Source organism: Polistes fuscatus, unplaced genomic scaffold (assembly GCF_010416935.1).
Source record: "Polistes fuscatus isolate 324 unplaced genomic scaffold, CU_Pfus_HIC Scaffold63, whole genome shotgun sequence".
Classification (NCBI taxonomy): Eukaryota; Metazoa; Arthropoda; class Insecta; order Hymenoptera; family Vespidae; genus Polistes; species Polistes fuscatus.
The window spans coordinates 38,436-59,861 of record NW_025113144.1 but is presented as its reverse complement, the minus strand read 5'-3'; the positions used below and the strand labels follow the sequence as shown (position 1 = coordinate 59,861).

Below are 21,426 nucleotides of genomic sequence, written 5' to 3'. Positions count from 1 at the left end.
CTCCTCTCTCTCTATTCTTTGGCCTGTTCCGTTCCTCGCCAGGGACGCATGTTACAATATTCCCATGTTCCCTGATACGGTCTTCGAGATATTTGGAAGCCCCCTATATCGGCAACTACATATCTATCGTTTCGTAATTTTCTTATAACTTCGTACGGAACCCTAAATTTTGGTATCAGTTTTTTTCCAACCCCTGGAGTGCTATCAAAATTTCTTACCACCACATAATCACCGACATTAAATTCTGACCGTATCTTATGATGGCGTTTATCATAATACCTCTTGTTATAATTTTGCTTCTCAGCCATTCTATCTTCGGCCTTATTCCTAATTACTTTTAAATCGCGTTCGCTATTCGCGATGGTGTTTTCTAAATAACTACGGACATTATCGACAATGCCACCCCTCTGGATTACACCGAATAATAATTTACTAGGAAATTCCCCGGTTGATGCATTCGGACTGTTATTTAAAGCGTATTCAATATCCGTTAAAAATTGATGCCAATTTTTTCCCGATGATTTGTCATTTAATTTGGCTAACATTGGCGCTATAACTAATTTATCCTTTAACTCTTCCATTGCTCGCAAGTGCTCCTTGCTTATTCTAGGCTTTTCCGGACGAGGTGAATCTAAGTAATTTACCTTTAAGATTTCCTTTAATTCATTTTGTTTTTCCACCGCGATTTCGGGATTAATGTCTAATTCGGTAGTTTGATTATCGGTGGAATCATTTATTTCTATATTCATAATCTGATCTATCACTACCTCTTCTTCGGAGCGCTTATCTTTTCTGCTTAAACCTAATCCGCATTTTTTTAATGCATCGCGACCTAAAATAACGAAGTTCATCATTGTAGTATCCGGTACTACCAACAGACGAGTGTCAACCCTTTCGCCGTCATCTAATTTTAAACTAACTCGTATCGAGCCGTGTACCTGCAGACGACTATGATTAATACCATAATATTCACTTCCGAGTTCCGGCGCAGGGTCGATCGGTCCCATCACTAACCCTTTCTTTATGAAACTCACGGGGCTGCCGGAATCCAATAAGGTGTCTAAAACTAAGATGTAGTGTATATTGCCTGAATCGACATCATAAGTTATCTTCCTGATGTAGTCGTCATCGGTGGTCAAGTTCCTGGTGACGTCGTGGACTTCGCCACCCTTCTCCGGGCATTCTGGTCTAAGATGTCCATGTTTACCGCACTTGTAGCAGCTGCCTCTTTCCCTCTTCGGACGGGGGCAGTTCCCTGCAAAATGTCCTGTCTCTCCACAGTTGAAGCATCTGGCATAATTTTCCTCCGACGGCCTCTTATGATCGATCGATTTTCTTCTTCCTTCTCCCGTCGGCCGCCTTCCTTCGTATTTTGTAGGACTTCGAGAGCCCGTCGCTCGCATCCTTAACCCGGCGTATAGCGTAATACTTTCGAAAGCCGTCAGCAACGACTCCTGGTCTCGGAAACCAATCATCCGGGCCTGGTTTCTTAATGCAATGTCTGGAATGCCGTCTATCGCATACTCCAAAATTTCTTGTTCTGGGAGGGGAATTCGGTAACCCAGAATCATTTTGTCATGTAGGTAATCTCTAAACGACTCGTTGCCGTTCCACCTACGTTCCTCAAACTGTCTTCTCAACGTGATAACACTTTGTCGCGAGCTAAACATCTTCCCTATTGCTGCTAATAATTCCTCCATTCCATAAGTCACGAATTCGGGTTTTGAGTGAAACCATCGCAATGCTTTTCCCCTCAATTTTAGACTAATTATCATAACAATTTCGGTATCCCGAAGCTGGTGCATTCGTTGTATATAGCGCACTCGTCTCTCCCAGACGGTAAAGGTACCAACGCTTCCATCAAAAACGTCGATCATATCAGAGATTACACTTAAGCTGACCTCGCGGTGTCGATCATTCACTCTTGGTCGTTGTTCCGTTGTTCCCCTGAGTTGCCCGACCTCACGCATAAGGTCTTCTACCTGCCGACGGAGACTTTCTACTTCGCCGTCTTCGGTGGCCGGTGTTTCTAAGGCGGTCGCTCCGTCGTCGTAAGTTGTATCTAAGATAGCTTCATCCCTCCAATGAGGTTCAGCTAAATCTAATCTTGCCATAAGCTCGGCTTTCGTGCCGTACGTCGCCAAGCCTCGAGCGCGTAACATTTCTCCTAGCTCGGTTACTGTAAGTTTGCGGGTTGTTGCCATGTTTCTTAATTTTCGTAGACAGTTTCAATGCAAACGTTTTCTAAATTTTTTAGACTTCAAATGTTAAGTCACTCAAACACGTAAGTTCACTAATAACTTCACTAATAACGTAATAGATTCAATCCCACTTTTCATAACACACGCGCGAATCGCGAATTTCTAATTTAGCGAGTTTGAATCCCACTTCTGAAATTTGTAATCTCTCCAGCACATAAGATTTCATAAGGCCGTTACTTTCAATAGTGGACAATTCTTAATAATTGTAATAACCCGTTACCGTAAGATACATAAGACTCATAAGAAGGGTCATCATAACTAACATAAGAACCGACAAAACAACTAAACTCCTTCACTCTCCTCTATAACTCTTCTATAACTCCCTCCTTCCTCTCTTCTCTGGCCGTATTCACCGAATCCCCTTTTATACTTTTCCATCGAACAACGAAGCATCGGCCTCCCTCCACGGGTGACGCATACAGCCTCTGTTCCTCACACTTAATCTTAAAAATATCGATGTCCTAAACAAACATCCGCACGCACTCACACTAGTGCAGGCGCTAACACGCACGAACCCGCATAAGACGTTTACAGTATTATAAACATTAACATTCAATATTGTAAATTGATACCAATTATTTATTTATACTTACGCAACTTTTCAAAACATTCTAAGCATAATGTGGGCTGGCCCTTACAACGCGTACAATATGTCGTTACTTTTTTACTTTTTTTCGCGGCATATAATCTATTTTGTATTTTTGATAATTGTTTGTAACATTCTTACATCGTTTTCTTGAATTGTGTAACAATTTCTTTGTTATTCTTACATCGTTTCCTGGCAGCCCCTTTGTATGATTGTAGAAAATGTGTACGTTTTCTTGACAGGTTTCTCTTTTCTATTTCAGCTTCTTCGATTTCTCTGTGATGACTTTGTTGAAAAGATGATCGATAATTTGTTCTCGAAATTTTAAAATTGAATTTTTTTAGTACCCCATTTTTTGTGGATATACCATGCATTTACCAGGCATGTTCCGCATATTATTTCTATCATAACTTTTCTGTACCATTTTACCGTTCTTCGAAGACAACTGTAGTAAGATGACATTTGATCAGATAAATCGACACCCTTTTTCGCATTATTATAAAAAAAACAGTATCTGGTTTAAATTTATTATTTGGCCCCTGAATAATTGCACATTTATTGGTTCTGAGAAGTTGTTATCATACACACGGGCCTTTTGTCGGTCCATTTCATAAATTTTACTCCTTTGCGATTTTCAAAACTTATAATGCTACCCCGAACTTGCTTTTTCTTTGATTATGGTGGTAGATTTTTTTTTTTTCTTTTTTTATTGTTTCACAAATAAATGTTCTTTTTTTTGCAATAATTCCTCGGCCAAAGGGATACTAGTATAAAAAACTATCTGTAAATAGTATGTGGCCCTCAAATAATAAATCTCTTATCAATTTTATGACTACGTCATGAGAATGTGTCTTGGCGATTGGTTTTGCATTTTTCCCTGCATAAATCTCAATATTATAGGTATAACCTTCAGGAAGGCACAGTTTGTATGCCTTTGTGCCATACTTATGACGTTTGCCTGGAATGTATTGGCGAAAAATAAGACGTCCCCTCCACGAAATTACACTTTCGTCAATAACAATGTTTTTTCCAAGTTTAATAGTGCTTTTAAATGTGTGCACAATTGCTTCAAATACATTTCTTATTTTATGTAATCGATCTTCTGCTCTAGCCGTGGTATTGTCGGAGAAGTGTAAATATTTGAGAATAGATATAAATCGGTCACGTTTCATCGCATTTTTAATACGAGCGTTTGCATATATGTCATTTTGTGATCAGTATAATCTAACTTCTGGTACCTGTACTATACCCATAATTAGCAAGATGCCAAAAAAAGCATTTATTTCATCTTTTGTAACAGGCTCCCAAGCCCGTTGGTGACTTGTGCTGTTACATGCAGAATTATTTATGCCTTGTGTAGCGTATTTATTTGTTTCTTCTGCGATTATTTCAAGTATGTAATCCGTGACGAATAATTTATATAACGAAACAGGATCGTCGCAGTCCATGTTGTGAATTAAAATTTCCTCTTCTTCCGCATACTCATTCATTCGTAGCTATCTCCCTATTATTTTCTTCTATTCATTATCACCATCGTCACTTTCTAAATTGGATTTAAAATCTTCTTCCTCCAAGGAATGATCATTCAGTTCATTATCTAATGATTCGCTATCGTTGCTTGCCTCATCTGAAGAGCTCGAAACTATTCTAAATCATCGTCTCTTTTTTCTGGTTATAATAATAGATTCTTCAGACGAGCCACTTTCCTCAAGATCCATTTTATCTATTATTTATATGGGCAAAAATTCAAAAAAAATTCTAACCGCCTCTGTAGAAGAAAAAATAATTTTACCTACCTTTACACTTGATGCAAGAAATGTGCGCTCAAAAAAACACTATGTCAGAACTGTTCCAATTTCGCATTTAGCGCGTTAGAAGCCTCGAACTGTTATGATTTCGCAATAAGCGTGTTCAAACTCGCAACGATGTTGCCCCGCCCCACGAAGCGTAAGGAGATAAGACAGTCCCGCTTCGCGCGGAAAAACGTAGATTTTCGCCCCGGCGTGAGCGTGTTAAAATACGTGGTAATATTTGCATGGAGTAACGGTACTACCAAGTGAACTGAGGAGAAGGCGCGTAATACAATTTCTATTATACACTGTGAAATTTTGATGCTCTCTGTTCGGATCGCAAGACCGTACTGTCGTACAAAGAACACTGTATATTTGCTCTAATCAGGCGTTTGTCTACACTGTAGATCCACAATAACATTTTAGACTCGTAAAACAATTTCAAAAGAGCACTTTCCGAAGAATATAGTCGTAAATAACATGAATTTTTCAAACGGTCAAATGACCGCTCATGGTAGACTAGACATGCTATGAATTTTTTTCGGAAAGTAAACAATAAAAAAGTTGTGAATATTGACAAATATTGTACGTATATTATAGGAAAAGTCAATAAGCTACATGGTGATACAGTAACGTTGTATACGAGAAATTTTAAACAAAATTTCAAAAACGGTCATTTGACCGCGCATGTGTGTACTTACGTACGAATGTAAAATATTATACTTCCGGTTCCCAGAGGAGACCCTACTTCCGGTTCCGAGAGGAAATCCTTATTTCCGGTTTCTCGTCGACTCTATTAAGATTAAGATTCGTAACAATCAGCTTTAAATTTTCTTTGTCATATGACATTTTTCTTTGTCTAATGCCTCACTATCAAATACTGGTATAAGTTTTTTTGTTTCAGGTTACACAGGAGGAGAACCACACCATGAAAGCACGAGGACCACACCAGGACTACACGAGGACCACACGAGGACCAGAAGAGGACTTATTTATAATAAAGTATAGTGTAAGATAATTATTTGTAAAATTAATTGTATAATTAAATGTATAATTAAATGTATAATTTTTATCTATTTATTCTTCTCGTTTTAGCATCGCACGCGTGTGATATTTATTTTAAATGTGTTTCATTTGTTCACAGGTTTCATATTATTTCAATTCTTTTCATGTTTAACTTCTCTTTTATCATTTTTTTATTTGGTATTCCGGATTTCCCTTCTCAGGATTTTCATTTTCTATGGGTTTCGACTTAGGTCGTCGGATGGGGACATCTTCAGGATGCACATCCCGGGTCTTCAAAAGCGGTTACCTCCTCGTGGTTAGACCTGGGCAATGGTATTTTACTTTAGTATAATGTTTAACATATTTTATATGTTAAACATTCCATTGCAAGTAAAATCTAGCCAAAGACCGCTTGCCATAAACATTATAATTGTAATTAGTTTCTTTTAAATCCCTAATTAATATCATATCCTTATTCGTTTTTCTCCTTTGTTCCTTTTATCCATTTAATATACAAAAACTAATTACTTTATAATGTTTTTTAATAACTTTTATGTATTTACAGATACCAGGGAGTAGTCCAAAATTATAGAAATTAAAGTTGCGATGTATAAAAGAGATTGTGCATTCGATTCATACATTTTATCTTTCTATGTATTTATTGTATTCTTGTCTTTTTTTTTAATCTAGTAAAACTTTTTTTTCTGTACCTGTTCAAAGACAATGGTTTTAAAGGGGTAAAAACCCGAGTCGTGCGTCGGACCTGATACACACACTTTTTAAATTATTAGTCGTATATAAAGCACGTTCGTATGATTTACGTAAAGATTCCTTAATGATTAAATTATAATTTTTCTTAAAAATATATTTTAAATACTTAATCTTTAACATTTCACTAAAATATGAATCATTATGAAGACGATTATTTAATTAAACGGTGAACAAGTAAATTATTCGAGTGAGCCACTATAGTGGCGATGGACCTGAAAAAAATAATCGCAAAAGCCACTCTGGTGGCAGACCGGCTAAGGCCTATATCGGTAATAGTAGTGCTCTACCTTTATCTTATCTACCGTCGGTAATTACAGTTTTCTATTTTTTAAGTATCGACCGTTGTTAATGCGAGTTTGTACTTTAATAATATTGACCGTCAGGAACCTAAATATAAATATTACCGACGTAGAGTAAAAAAAATTTTAAGTCTACTAATATTATATATCTATACTTAATCTTTATGAAAATTATAATTTAATCATTAAGGAATCTTTACGTAACACATCTGAACTTCCTTTATATACAGCTGATATTTTAAAACATTTAGAGTAAAGTATTGTTTTATATACGGTAACTGCTTAATAACAGACTTCGCAACTTCTATCATATGAAATTATTATTATATCGCGAGAGTTGCATAATCCTGCTGTAGAAGATATACATAAAAAATAAGGCGATTAAACAATTTCCATGTGATATTCACTTCAATGAAAATTTCCCCCACCAAAGTCACCACTGCACAGGAACATTAAAAAAAATATAAATTTGTTTAGACAATTACATTAAAAAAAAATCCTAAAATCAGTGCGTTTTAATCTTTATTTCTCTTTATTAAAATAAAATTTCCGTTACACACATGCGCAGCGTTAGGGAAGTCATATAAATAAAATTTAATAAAACAAATTTTATAGAGGATAATGACTCAGTCTAACGACAAATTTCGAGAGGAGGATATAAATCGTATACTCCAAGTTTTTAAACCAATAGACGCTTGCATCAATTAATTACAAATTATATAATGCACTACTGCACTCTCTTTTATGTTACAGTAGAATTTTACGCTCGAAGTAATCACTGCGCAGAAAGCATTAGAATAATTACATAAAATAGAAAAATACGCAAATCATAACGTTTAATCTTAATTTTATTAAATAGGCTTATTTCTTTTATTACACATGCTCAAGGTTCCGGAAGGTCCTGTAAACAACTTTCACCAAAAGAAACTTAACAGAGAACAAAAACCTCTAAATCAACGGCCAGATTCGAGAGGACAGTATACATCGATATTCTAAGCTTTTTAACAACAATAGACGCTTGCATCGATTAATTAACATTATTTTAATGCACTAATGCACTCCCTTTATGTTACAGCAGAATTTTACGCTCGAAGTAGTCACTGCGCAGAAGCATTAAAATAATTACATAAAATAGATAAAAATACGAAAATCATAACGTTTTAATCCTCAATTTTATTAAATAGGCTTATTATTCTTTTTATACACGTGCTCAACGTTCGGAAGATCTTGTAAACAACTTTCACCAAAAGAACTTTAACAGAGAACAATAACTCAAATCAACGGCAGATTTCGAAGAGGACAGTGCATACATCATATATTCTAAGCTTTTTAACAACAATAGACGCTTGCACCGATTAATTAAAAATTATTATAATGCACTAATGCACTCTCTTTATGTTACAGCAGAATTTTATTCTCGAAGTCATCACTGCGCAGAATCATTAAAATAATTACATAAAATAGATAAAAATACGAAAATCATAACGTTTTAATCTTAAATTTTATTGATTAGGTGGATTTATTCACTTTTTACACATGCGCAACGTTAGAAATGTCATATAAATAAAATTTAATAAAAGAAATTTTATAGAGGACAATGACTCAGATCAACGGTGGATTTCGAGGAGGAGGAATCACGGAACATATACTCCGAGCTTTTAGAAAACAATAGACGCTTGCATTGATTAATTAACAATTATTTTAATATTTTAATATATTCTCTTTATATTTCAGATTATTTAAACACATATATGTACTAGTATAGGCATTACATACTTATTAACATATTTTTGAATATTAATCTGTTCGGCGATATTTACGTTGTTGCAATAATTTATATTGCGCGCGGAATAGGATAGGCGGCGCATGCGTTAATTGAGTTGCGAGGGCGCGCAAGGGCTGTCGAAATGCGTGCGGGCGCGTCTTACCATGCAAGAGGCATTGGAGAGCGCCTTGAGGTGTGCGGGGTGGGATAGGATGCGTGGGGCCGTGTGCACGCACGAGTCTCATTTTGGTGTTCACTCTGGTTTGAGCTAACAACAGTGTGTTTTCTCATCTTGAGCTTCTCGTTATCTTGGCTTTTGTTCTAGGCAACGTGACTTTCCGGGGGACGAGCGTCCAATTGCCCCAAATAACAACGCGGAAGACATGGACGATATCGTCGTCACCGTTGAGGAGGTGCATAGGGCCGCTCTAAAGGTCGGTCTCGGGAGAGCACCGGGACCCGATGGGATCCCTGGCCTGGTGATTAACCCTTTCGCTACGAACAGCGCCTTTAGGCGCTCAACCAGAGTTGCTTCCTCCGAACGAACAGCGCCTTTAACCCATTTGCATCAATGCGCGGAATATTCCGCGAGCCGCGACTGTCTCTTATCACCAAGCGCGGAATATTCCGCGAGCCGCGACTGTCTCTTATCACCAAGCGCGGAATATTCCGCGAGCCGCGACTGTCTCTTATCACCAAGCGCGGAATATTCCGCGAGCCGCGATTGTCTACTATCACCATGCGCGGAATATTCCGCATACCTGCGACTGTCTACTATCACCAAGCGCGGAATAATCCGCGAACCCGCGACTGTTTCTTATTGTCAGTTGCTAAGTACTCTTTAGATGTGGCAGACCATATTAATCGCTTGTGATAGCATTTTATAGGTTTATTCTATACGTACATCAGTTTATTGTAAACAAGTTTTCCTTTTTCGCGATAATCTGTTGATTCCTGAGAATCTTTCGTGAGTATTTAAGTGTAACAAGTCCAAGTTTAAAAAACCATCTAATTTTATTATTTAAACTAAAATATAGTTGCCCCAATGGATTTCGAAAGTCTTGATTCGGATTCAAGTACTGAGATTGGACCCACTCGAAAACGTGTCCATATGATTTCATCAAGTGATGACAGCTCGAGTGATGAAGTTGAACAGTGCGGCAATTTTACAAATGAAGGTTTCGTGTGGAAAGCTAAGAATCCTACGCCCATTATACACGGGTTTTCTAGTGTTGTTGGTGCAACCGTAGATACACAAATCGGTCAAGAAGGGAAATCTTTGAATTATTCTTTAACCAAGAATTAGTTACAAAAGTAATTACAGAAACAAATAAATATGGTGCAACCGATGAAAATTTTATACCTCTTGCAGACGATGAACTAAAAATATTTATTGCTGTAAACATTCTAATGAGCTTAGTTTGTAAGCCCACGATTCAGAGCTATTGGAGTACCGATAAAAGCTTAGAAACACCATATTTAAAAAATATTATGACCCGTACCCGATTTACGTCAATCGCCAACAATTTACATTTTCTAGTATTATTACATCTAAGGACCCACTTGTAAAAATTCGAGAAGTTTCTGAAATAGTAAAAAATACTTTCATCCGCATGTATGTACCAAATAAAAACATTTCGATTGATGAGTCATTAATGTCATGTAGAAGTCGCTTGCATTACATACAATTTATTAGAACAAAACGAGCGAGATTTGGCATAAAGTTTTACAAACTGTGTGATTCGCAATCGAGATACATACATAATTTTAAAATATATGTAGGAAAAGATAAAACCGTTACTGGATCTGCTAGTAGAAACGTTGTAATGAATTTATTGAAAGAAAGTCAGTTATTGAACAAAGGATACTGCTTATTTATAGACAATTGGTACAGTTCACCGATCTTATATCGAGAATTATACAGTATGAAAACGAATGTATGTGGAACCGCGAGAATTAATAGGAAAGAAATGCCTCAGGAATTAAAATCACAACAATTGCAAAGGGGAGAAGCTATTGTGTTTTCTACAAGAGAGATGGCGGCAATAAAATGGAAAGATAAAAAGATGTCGTTTTACTAACGACTATGCATGGCTTAGAATTTGCTGAAACTGGAAAAATAAACCGATATACCGGACAAAAAAGTTTAAAACCAACCGCAGTGCGAGATTATAATCAGTATATGGGTGGAGTTGATGTAGGCGACCAAATGCTAAGTAAATTTCACACCATGCGAAGAAATAAAAAAGCCTATAAGAAAATATTTTTTTATTTTGTCGACATGATGTTGTTAAACAGTTATGTAATTTTTAAAGGTCATAAAAAAGATCGGTCATTTCACGTTTATAAACAGCTATTAGCTGAGGAAATTATTAACAAATATTTGCCTAATATAAAAATAAATAACGCACCTATCAATGATTCTATATCGCGGTATACTGGCAGGCATTTTCCTATACGAATACCTCAAACCTTGGCAAAAGGTAACAAAACGTCAAAACGATGTGTTGTATGCGTATCTAAGGGTATTCGAAGAGAGACAGTGTTTCAATGCCATATTTGTAAGGTAGCATTATGTATTGATCACTTCAAAGAATATCACGAAAAATAATTTAATTAAATTTTCGTTGCATTATAAATAATTTTATTTCATTTATAAAAAAATATTTGTTTCTCCGTTTGTGTAAAAAAAAATAAAATAAAATGTTTGATGTAAACTATTGCGTATTAGTTGTTTTAGACACTGTATTTTTGACAAAATTCATAAATTTTTCTCATTGTCGGTTTCACACCCACATGCCCGACAGCGCGCGGTGATACGCGACAGTCGTCTGTCGTTCGGCTCTGATGTTCAGGCGCGGCGGCCTAAGTAGAGCGATGATGCAAATGGGTTAAGAAGCGCTCCGCTGGATGCGTTCTCTCGGAGCGATGAGCGCCTTAAGGCGCGCGTCATTCGTTTTCAGCAATTGTTTAATAATGCTCATTAAGTCGTTTGTTTTCATCGTACTAGAAGCATACATTTCTTGTGTCGGGATTTTTTTACGCAGTCGAATAAAATTATCCATAAATTGTACCCCGATCATGGAGAACTGGACGAATATGACCTGCAATGATGTAGAAGTGTTATCGGATTCGGACCTTTCTGAAATGTATGGAGAGATTGGGTATAAAGACAAAGTTCAATATACATCCTACAAGAGACGCTTATTGTCAGAATCTATGTTCGAAAACTTTGACGAATTACCACACATCGATCCACGGCAACTTCTTTGGAGCACACAAAATTTGGTACCAAAAGTTTTTGATTTTGATGAAAATTTACCTGGGATTAAAGCAAATATTAATAATAAGTCGACAATATTAGAAATATTTCAACTTTTCTTTTCCGAAGATATGCTCGAACATATTGTGAGAGAAAGCAATAATTATTATACGGCTCAAAACATAGACAGTAGACATTCACGATTAATATCTTGGAAAAATACAACAGTGACCGAAATGTATCGATTTTTTGCTGTGTCGATGTTAATGTCGAGAACAAAGAAATTGTCAATAGACGAATATTGGTCAACCGACGAATTAATACGAACGGAATGTTTTCCAAAAATAATGACTAGAGACAGATATGTATCACTATTACAAATGCTACATTTTCACAATAATGAAACAACAAATCAAGATGCATTAATAAAGATACGGAGCATTATCGATAGACTGCGAAATTCTTTTTCAAGAGCATTTTACCCAAACAAGCATTTATGCATTGACGAAAGCTTACTGCTTTTCAAAGGACGATGTTTCTTCAAACAATATATACCTTCAAAACGAAGTAGATTTGGAATCAAGTCGTATGTTATCTGTGACTGTCATACCAGATATATTCAAGATTTTATCGTCTATTGTGGAAAATGCACGGAAATAAATAATAATTATTCAACAGAAATAGGCAAATCAGGCAATATTGTCATGACACTGATGGAACCATATTTAAATAAAGGTCATGTTTTGGTAACCGACAACTGGTACACAAGCCCGGCATTATTTTCCCTCCTACATCATAAGAAGACAAATGCATTTGGAACAGTAAAGAAAACCAGACGTGGAATGCCTAATATACCTAATAAGTTATGCAAAGGTGAAATTGCGTTTCAGTCGACGGATACGCTATTAGCACTAAAATGGATGGACAAAAGAGAAGTGTTAATGTTGTCCAGCTATCATTCTGCTGAGTACACAGAAACAAAAAAAAATAAAGCTAACACAAGAGAACCAATATTAAAACCAACTATTGTAGTAGACTATAATCGCACTATGGGAGCAGTTGATAAAACCGATATGGTTTTGAATGCCATAAATACTGTCCGAAAAACTCTTAAGTGGTATAAGAAATTTTTTTTCCACATGCTGGACCTTTCAATTTATAATACTTACATACTGTACAAAATTACGTCTAAGAAGAATATAACGTTTGCAAAATTTCATTTATGTCTCATTCGAGAAATTCTGCTGAAATATCAAAATATAAATATATGCAATAATAAATCTGGAGGCCAAACTGCATCCAAAGATAATGTTTTACGACTGGTTTCGAGACATTTCCCATCAAAATATATCAACCCAACGGGAATGCGGCAGAACGGTAGGCGGAAATGTGTAGTTTGCAGCAAACACAAAAAGCGAAGCGAAACACGATTCGAATGTAAAGAATGCAATGTTGGATTATGTATTGCACCTTGTTTTGAATTGTATCATACAAGAAAGGATTATTAAAGATTATTTAAGATTATTAAAAGTTATTAAAAATTACTAAAATTGTTGTTATTACTAATATTATTGTTTGGCTGGCGTGCCGGCCAGCAGCCTCAACGAAAATACCAGCGAAATCAGTCCCGCACACCGTGTTAGGATCGACTCGCGTATTGCGGCGTTCGCGCAGTCGATCTTCCACTGTCCGCTCGCTCCCAGAGAGCAATTCATTTTTTAGCACTCCGCAGCGAATGGGTTAAGAAGGCAGCCACTCACTGCGGTAGCGGCCTGGCGAGGTGCTTCACCATGCTCCTAAGGAGGGGAGTGTTCCCACGGGCGTGGAAGAAGTCAAAACTCGTCCTCATTAAGAAAAGGTATAACTGTAGCGAGGACACGCCCGGCTCGTACAGGCCGATATGCCTGCTGGACGAGGTGGGGAAGCTATTTGAAAGAGTTATCGTCACCAGGGTGAGCGAGTTTTTAGAATTAAGGAGTGTCCTTTCGCCCCGTCAACATGGCTTCAGTGTGGGTTACTCTACCCTCGGAGCCATCGGCGAGGTGAGGGATTATATACAGGAATGCGCGAGTGGTGGACGGGTTGGCGTCCTAGTGTCTTTGGACGTCGCCAACGCTTTTAACTCGCTCCCCTGGGTGACTGTGATAGAGGCTATGGAGGGAAGTGGCTTCCCCACCTACCTTGTAAATATCATTAAAGACTATTTTCGAGATCGGCTCCTGTCCTTCATCGGAGGACAGGGCAACGTCTATAATGTAAGAACGACGTGTGGGGTCCCACAGGGCTCCGTCCTGGGTCCCACACTTTGGAACATCGCCTACGATCGAGTCCTCCGAGTCCCGCTGCCGGGGGGGTCTCGTGTGGTTTGCTACGCGGACGACACGGCCCTCCTTTCAGCGGGGCGGGACCTATCTAGTGCAGTGTTAGCGTGTAAAAGGGACCTCGAGGTCCTTGTGAATGAAATCGAGAGTTTGGGCCTTAAAGTGGCACCGCAGAAGACGGAGGCAATGACCTTCCCTGCCTCTGCCTCTGCCTTCCGCAGACGCAGGATTGCTCCCCCCCCGTGATCAGACTCAGGGGGGTTTGTATTGCAGTGAAGCCCAGCGGTTAATACCTGGGCATAGTTTTAGATTCAGGCTTGACATTTAGGCCCCACTTCGAGGCCTTAACCCTTTGACTGCTAAAGGCGTATATATACGCCCTCGCAAGTCCATCAATATATACGAAAGGCGTATATATACGCCCTCACAAATCCGTCAATATATACGAAAGGCGTATATATACGCCCTCTGTATTTTTTAGCCATAACAATTTTATTACTGTTTTACCAGTTGATTCAACATGGAATTTGTTGTTTTATGTAACATAGCAACTAAATATCGGCAATTGTCTCAATATTGTTCAATAAATTGCCTTCATATTACACTGCTCTTCTACGTTACGCTCTCGTATAATTTCTTCGTGCATTGATTCCTGTAAACCCGTTTCTTTACTGCATATGTAAGTATTTTTTTTATTTTGTGATTAGTTTTTGAATTTATCCATTCGTTATTTTTTTAAATAATAGAGTACACCCTAAAAATGTTTGGCCAGAAGAAAAGAAAGCGTGTTTATCTAAGTAGTAGTGAAGAGGAAGAAATAGAGCTTCTTGACGACATATTTTCCTCGTCTGAAGAAGAAAATTTAATTGTTCGAAAATCAAGACGCGTGTTGCGCTTATTAAGTTCAAGTTCCGGATCAGAAATTGGAGAGCAAAATAATTCACAATTACAAGAAAATAATGGCAATGAATTTACATCGCCAGATCCATTTCTAAACATCTGTTGGTCACATAAAAATTTAATTCCAAAAGTACACAACTTTAATGATAAAGATTCTGGATGCAAAGCAGCCTTAAACAAAAAATCAAAACCATTAGATTATTTTCAATTATTTTTCCCAGAATCATTAGTAAATTATATTGTAAATGAAACAAATAAATACCATAATTATTTAAAAGAAAAGCGTACATGGAAGGCTAATTCGCGAATAAATTCATGGTACGATACTAATGTAGATGAAATATACTGTTTTTTAGGTACCGTATTACTAATGTCACGCGTAAAAAACTTTCTTACCCGGAATATTGGTCGAAAGACAAATTTATGAAAACTGACATTTTTCATGATATTATGTCTTGAGATAGATTTTTGAACTTAATGCAGTGCTTACATTTTAGCAATCCTGAGGTATTAAACTGTAGAGATAAATTGTTCAAAATTCGTGAACTAAATGATAGATTTCGATTGAATTTAAAGCAAAATTTCTACCCGTTTCAAAATATTTGTATAGACGAAAGTTTATTATTGTTCAAAGGTCGCTTATCCTTCAAACAATTTATACCATCGAAACGCAGTCGATTTGGCATAAAGTCTTTCATTGCTTGTGACTGTAAAACGGGGTATATTTTTGACATGTTAGTATATTCCGGTTCGGAAACAGAAATTTCTGTGTTTCAAGAAAATTTGGGTAAATCCGGTAATATAGTCATGACTCTCATGAAAGATTATCTCGGGAAAGGTCACAGTTTATATGTGGATAATTGGTACACGAGTCCGCTTTTATTTAACACATTACACTTGAAACAGACAAATAGTTGTGGTACCGTAAGAAAAAACCGCAAATATGTACCAATTATTTCAAACAAATTGCAAAAAGGAGAAATATCATTTCGATCAACTGAAACTTTATTATGTATGAAATGGCAGGATAAAAGAGAAGTTTGGATGTTGACAAGTTTACATCACGCTGATATCGTAGAAACAAGAAAGCTTCATTACCTTACAAAAACACCAATAACAAAACCAACACGTATACAGGATTACAATCATAATATGGGTGCTGTAGATAAGACCGATATGGTAATTAGTACTGTTGAGTGTATTAGGAAAAGTTATAAATGGTATAAAAAATTTTTTTTCATTTATTAGATATAAGTATTTGGAACGCATATGTTTTATATAAATACGTATCAGGTGAAGAGTTAAAATTCGCGGCATTTCATTTACTAGTAATAAAACAAATATTTGGAAAATATTTACAAATTTCAAATGCATACCAAGGGAAAAGAAGTACCGACGATCCCTTACGTCTTATTGAAAGGCATTTTCCAAGTACTTATGTCAATCCGTCTGCGAAAAAAAAGAATCAAACGCGAAAATGTGTGGTATGCACTAAACATAAAATCCGACGAGAAAGCAGATATGAATGTAAAAAATGCGATGTAGGTTTATGCATTGATCCATGTTTTCAAATATACCATACACAAATTGATTATTAAATTTTTCTATTAAAATGTTATCTTTATTCGTTCTTTATGGTTTTATTATTTTTATTATGTTAAAATTATCAAAATATCCCGTTAAAGTTGTCATATCTTCTGTTACATTATAAATTTTTGATTTTTTCCTTTGTATTTATTTGCTTATTAATTATTGAAGGAATGTACAAAAGTTAAGTAAATTAAAATAGCTAAAAAAGTTACTTAATATAAATAAAAAAAATTGATATTTAAAATTTTTTTGCCATTATTACTTTTTAAACCCTTAGAATAGCATCAAATTTCCGGGTACTGTTTTGGTCACTGTCAGTGTCCACTAGTCAGTGAACAACTAGTCGCAGCGACCGACAAGCGAAGAACGCGCCGTCCATATCGATGGATTCGTCCGAGAGCGCGCCGCAGTCAAAGGGTTAATCCCGAAAGTGCAGGGGATCCTTCGGTCTATTGGGAGGATCCTTCCGAACCTCCACGGGCCGAGGGAGAAGAAGCGACGACTCTACAGCAGCGTGATCCACTCCGTGCTCCTCTATGGTGCTCCGGTGTGGTGGCGCGCTGTTGCGGAAAATCAGAGGGTCAGGCGGGCTGTTCGGGCCTTGCAGAGAAGGGTAGCAATCAGGGTGTGTTGCGCCTATAGGACGGTATCCTTCCATGCGGCAATGATGGTCGCGGGGATCATTCCCCTCGACCATCTGGCACCGCAGCTGGCGGATGTATACGCAGCGGTCAGGGAGACGGAGGATCCCGTTTCCCCTAGCACAAGGGCCGTGCTGGGTGCCATTGCAAAGAGATAGGCATTTCAGGCATGGAAGGAAGAAGAATTGGGTCTCGTGGGTACAATCGGAGCGACGGGGGTGCGCGTGAGGGCAGCCATCGCTTCCAGGTTGGAAGAGTGGGTTGGAAGGCCGTTTTCCTATGAAACGACCTTCCACACCACTCAGCTGATGACTGGCCACGGCTGCTTTCCAGCGTACCTATATGGTATTAGAAGAGCAGATTCCCCGCAGTGTTTGCACTGCGGCGCGGAAAATGATGATGCCGAACACACCCTGATTGAGTGCCCTGCGTGGACGGATGCAAGGGCTTCCTTGGTCAGGGAGTTGGGGGGGGTGCAGCTCACTCTCCACGGGATAGTCGGGCGATCCCTGGATACCCCGGGGGCGTGAGCTGCATTCCAGTCCTTTTCAGGACTAGTTATGAGGGCCAAGGAAGATGCCGAAAGCAAAAGAGAGAGTACTGCGTTAAAGAAGAAGGATGATTGCTAGGCCGCATAGGAGAATAGCTCCTAGGCGGCCTCCCGGGCGAGGCTCCGGGCAGCTTTGGCGGCGCCTGGCCTGGTCTAGTGCGTCGCTTCCCCCTAAGAAGACGAATTTGCATGCGGATGCATGGGATGTGTGAACTCGGCCAGTGCATCTTGGGATGGATGGTCGAGTGTATGTATATATATATATATAAGTTAGTAGCATAAGTTGCGCCTCCGGTAGACCGTTAAGGCGCAGTAGTTTAGTTTAGTTTAGTTGGCGGGAGTAACTATGACTCTTTTAAGAGTTGGAGTAGGTAAGTTACTTATTACGAATTAGTGAGAGTCATAGTTTAGCAAGCAGCGATCTCTTCGTGGTTCCCGCTAGGTAGTATCCTCCTGAGGAGGAGAAACTAACAGCTGCCTCTGCGTCGCTCGCCACGGGTGAATAACCCAGGTCTCTCCCTGCCTGAGGGTGTGGCGAGTGTTGAACGAGGGAGAGACAGGAGGTCCTCCTCCAGGCTATGTTGGGCTGCCAACCCGGCATAGCCTTTTTCTATGGGCTCGAAAAGTACAAGAAAAGTATATTTCCAGCAGCGGGGTAACCCGGCTCGGACTGCTGGACCCATGGATTCGACACAAACAGCGAATGCTAGCAATAATGCCAATCCTGTTCCAAATACATTGCAGGAAGCAGCCAGTACACTGAACAACACTGATGACGTGCATCAATGCCAAGAATGTCCCAGGTCGTTTGCAACGAAGCGAGGCTTGGGTGTGCATATGAGGCGGGCCTACCTAGAGGTAGCAAATGCTGCCATTTCCGTCGAGAGGGAAAAAAAGCGGTGGTCACCGGAGGAACTAAGACTTCTGGCTCGTGTGGAGGCCCAAGGCGTCTTGAGTAAAGTTAAATTCATAAATGAATTTATTCTTTCTCAAGGGCTAGGCGACCACACTCTTGATTCTATCAAGAGTGTGAGGCGTTGAGCGGATTATAAACATCTTGTCGCTGCTACTATTCAGGAACTCCGGGCTGTCAAAAGTCCGGACGACGTGGGTAGTGGTGGCGGGAACGCCAGTGCTCCACTGAGTCAAGGTTTGTCGGAGGACCGGTCCAGGCTTCCCGGGGAACTGTTGAAAAACGTAAACACGCAAGAGAGTCCACGAAACGAGATCGAGCTAGAGATTGAACATCTTATCTCAAAGATCGACGAAGCTGCCGGGTTTAATACTGAAATATTGGTAAGAATTGCCCGGCAACTTATTAATGGCGTCGATGTAGCAGAGTCGATCAACGCGTGGCTCCAGAGTGTGTTCCCTCCAGCTTCTCGTCGGTCTGGTGGTGACCGACCAAGTATGCACACCCCCGTCGATTCGAACGATATACCATCCTGGCGGAAAAGACGAAGGGCGTATGCCCGAACACAAAACCAGTTCGGCAAAAACCCTGGACGAGTAGCGAGAGAGGTGTTGGATGGTGCAAGCAGACCACGTCCCCCCAGTCTACAGCTTATGGCTGACTACTGGGGACCGACATTGGCCCGCGAGTCCGTGCCATACACGCTCGCTGCAGATAAGCATAATAAACCGAGCCACAGGGTCTTTGGCGCCCCGTCTCACAAGTGGAAGTTGAACGAACTAATGTTCCACTTAATTCCGCAGTTGGTATCGACGGTGTCTCGGCTAGACAATGGCGTAGTGTGCCGGTGATGGTCCGTACCCTCTTGTACAACATCATAATGGCAAGAGGAGGCTTCCTGACAGAGATGTTAGCGAGTAGGACAATTTTCCTCCCGAAAAAGCACGAAGCCAAGAATGCAGCTGACTTCCGCCCGATCAGCATTGCATCTGTCATTGTACGGCAGATGCATAAAATTCTCGCCATCCGCCTCCGCAGCGCTGACTTGATTGACGTCAGGCAGCGTTGTCTGGATGACGGATGCACGGAGAACATAGCAGTCCTCGCCTCATTGCTAGACGATGCCAAACGCAGGCTCAGGGAGCTACATATAGTCTCCCTGGACTGCGCAAAAGCATTTGATAGCGTGAGTCACGAGGCTATTACGGCAGTGCTTAGGGAGAGTAATTTGCCTGAGGGCATGATCAAATATATAAGCAGTACCTACTCGCGTAGCAAAACGTACCTAGAAGTCGGGGGCTCACGGTCAGAGCCGATACACGTCGGCAGGGGTGTTCGCCAAGGCGACCCGCTGTCGACCCTTATCTTCTGTCTAGTCCTGGACAAAGTCATTCGCCCTTTACCATCAGATGTTGGATACGACCTGGGTGGCACACGCATCAACACCTTGCTGTACGCTGACGATACGATTCTTGTTGCATCCACGATTCAAGGCATGGGAGTGCTGGTGAAGACGATCGAGGAGAGAGCAGAAGGAGTGGGGCTGGAGTTCAATACGTCAAAGTGCTCGGCCCTCTCAGTGGTTCCGTCCGGCAAAGCCAAGAAGTCTAAGGTCTTAACGAACCCCCAATTCGAACTCAAAAGTGCAAAGATTGCACAGCTATCGCCCTCACAAGAGTGGCGGTACCTGGGGGTGGACTTTAGACCAATTAGGCCGACAAAAGTCGGCGGGACACTGACGGTCGAGTTACAGAGAATAACAAAAGCCCCACTTAAGCCGCAACAGCGGCTTTATATTATGAGATCTTTTCTTCTGCCTCGGTTATACCATCGACTCGTACTAGCAGGCACTACCCTTGGAACGTTGAAGTCCTTGGATCGGCAGGTGCCGTCCTCTGCTCGAAAATGGCTTCGCCTTCCTCCTGACGTGCCCAATGCATATTTTCACGCACCAACGCGTGAAGGGGGTCTTGGCCTACCATCATTTGAAACAGCAGTGCCATGCCGTATTATTGAACGACTGGACGGTATGGCACAGTCGACATCACGTGCGGCCAGAGCCGCGCACGATGAAGCTTGGGGGTACAGCACCGAGTTAGATGGGCTAGTCGTGCGCTCACCAAAAACAACGGTGAGGCTCTGGGCAGTAAACAGGATGTCGACAGATAGTGGTCTGAGGCCCTCCATAAGTCCGTGGATGGACGCGAGTTGCGTGAAAGCGCAAAAGTCGCGGCATCCAGCTCTTGGGTACAATGGGGGATGGCGTTGACCGGACGGGACTTTGTCCAGTACCATCATGTCCGGATCAACGCCTTGGCCACGAAAATACGAACATCTCGTGGTGTACGGAGAATCGGCTCGGATATATCGTGTCGTGCTGGCTGTCAGGCAACTTAAACAGCAGCCCACGTTATCCAGTCGTGCCATCGTACCCACGGCGGCCGGATAATGAGACACAACGCGATTTGCGCAGTGCTAAAGTCCGAGTCCGGACTTCGTGACCAAGGGTGGGGCGTTGAGTTGGAGCCGAGGATCCGCACAAGTCAGGGGGTCAGAAAACCTGACCTCGTGGCTACAAGAAATGGTGTCGTCAGTGTAATTGATGCACAGGTAGTCAGTGGAGCGACGGCCTTAAACTGTTCACACGAGAGAAAGTGCGCGTACTACGCCGATAATCAGGACCTGCGGTCTGAAATCGGCAAAAAGTACAATGTCCGACCATCCGACATTCATTTTCGCTCTTGTACGCTCTCGTGGCGCGGGATTTGGTCT

The 21,426-nt window shown here is 40.1% G+C and overlaps 1 protein-coding gene across 1 annotated transcript; it reads left to right on the top strand.

Annotated features, from left to right (window-relative positions):
• The first annotated feature begins 7,333 nt into the window (after positions 1-7,333).
• On the top strand, positions 7,334-11,372 carry LOC122523765 (piggyBac transposable element-derived protein 4-like). The gene is given in 6 exon segments (XM_043645651.1): positions 7,334-7,376; positions 7,572-7,689; positions 8,803-9,299; positions 9,515-9,730; positions 9,733-10,011; positions 10,014-11,372. Coding segments are annotated over 6 exon segments (1,698 nt in total). The 3' UTR covers positions 10,559-11,372.
• The last annotated feature ends 10,054 nt before the right edge of the window (positions 11,373-21,426 follow it).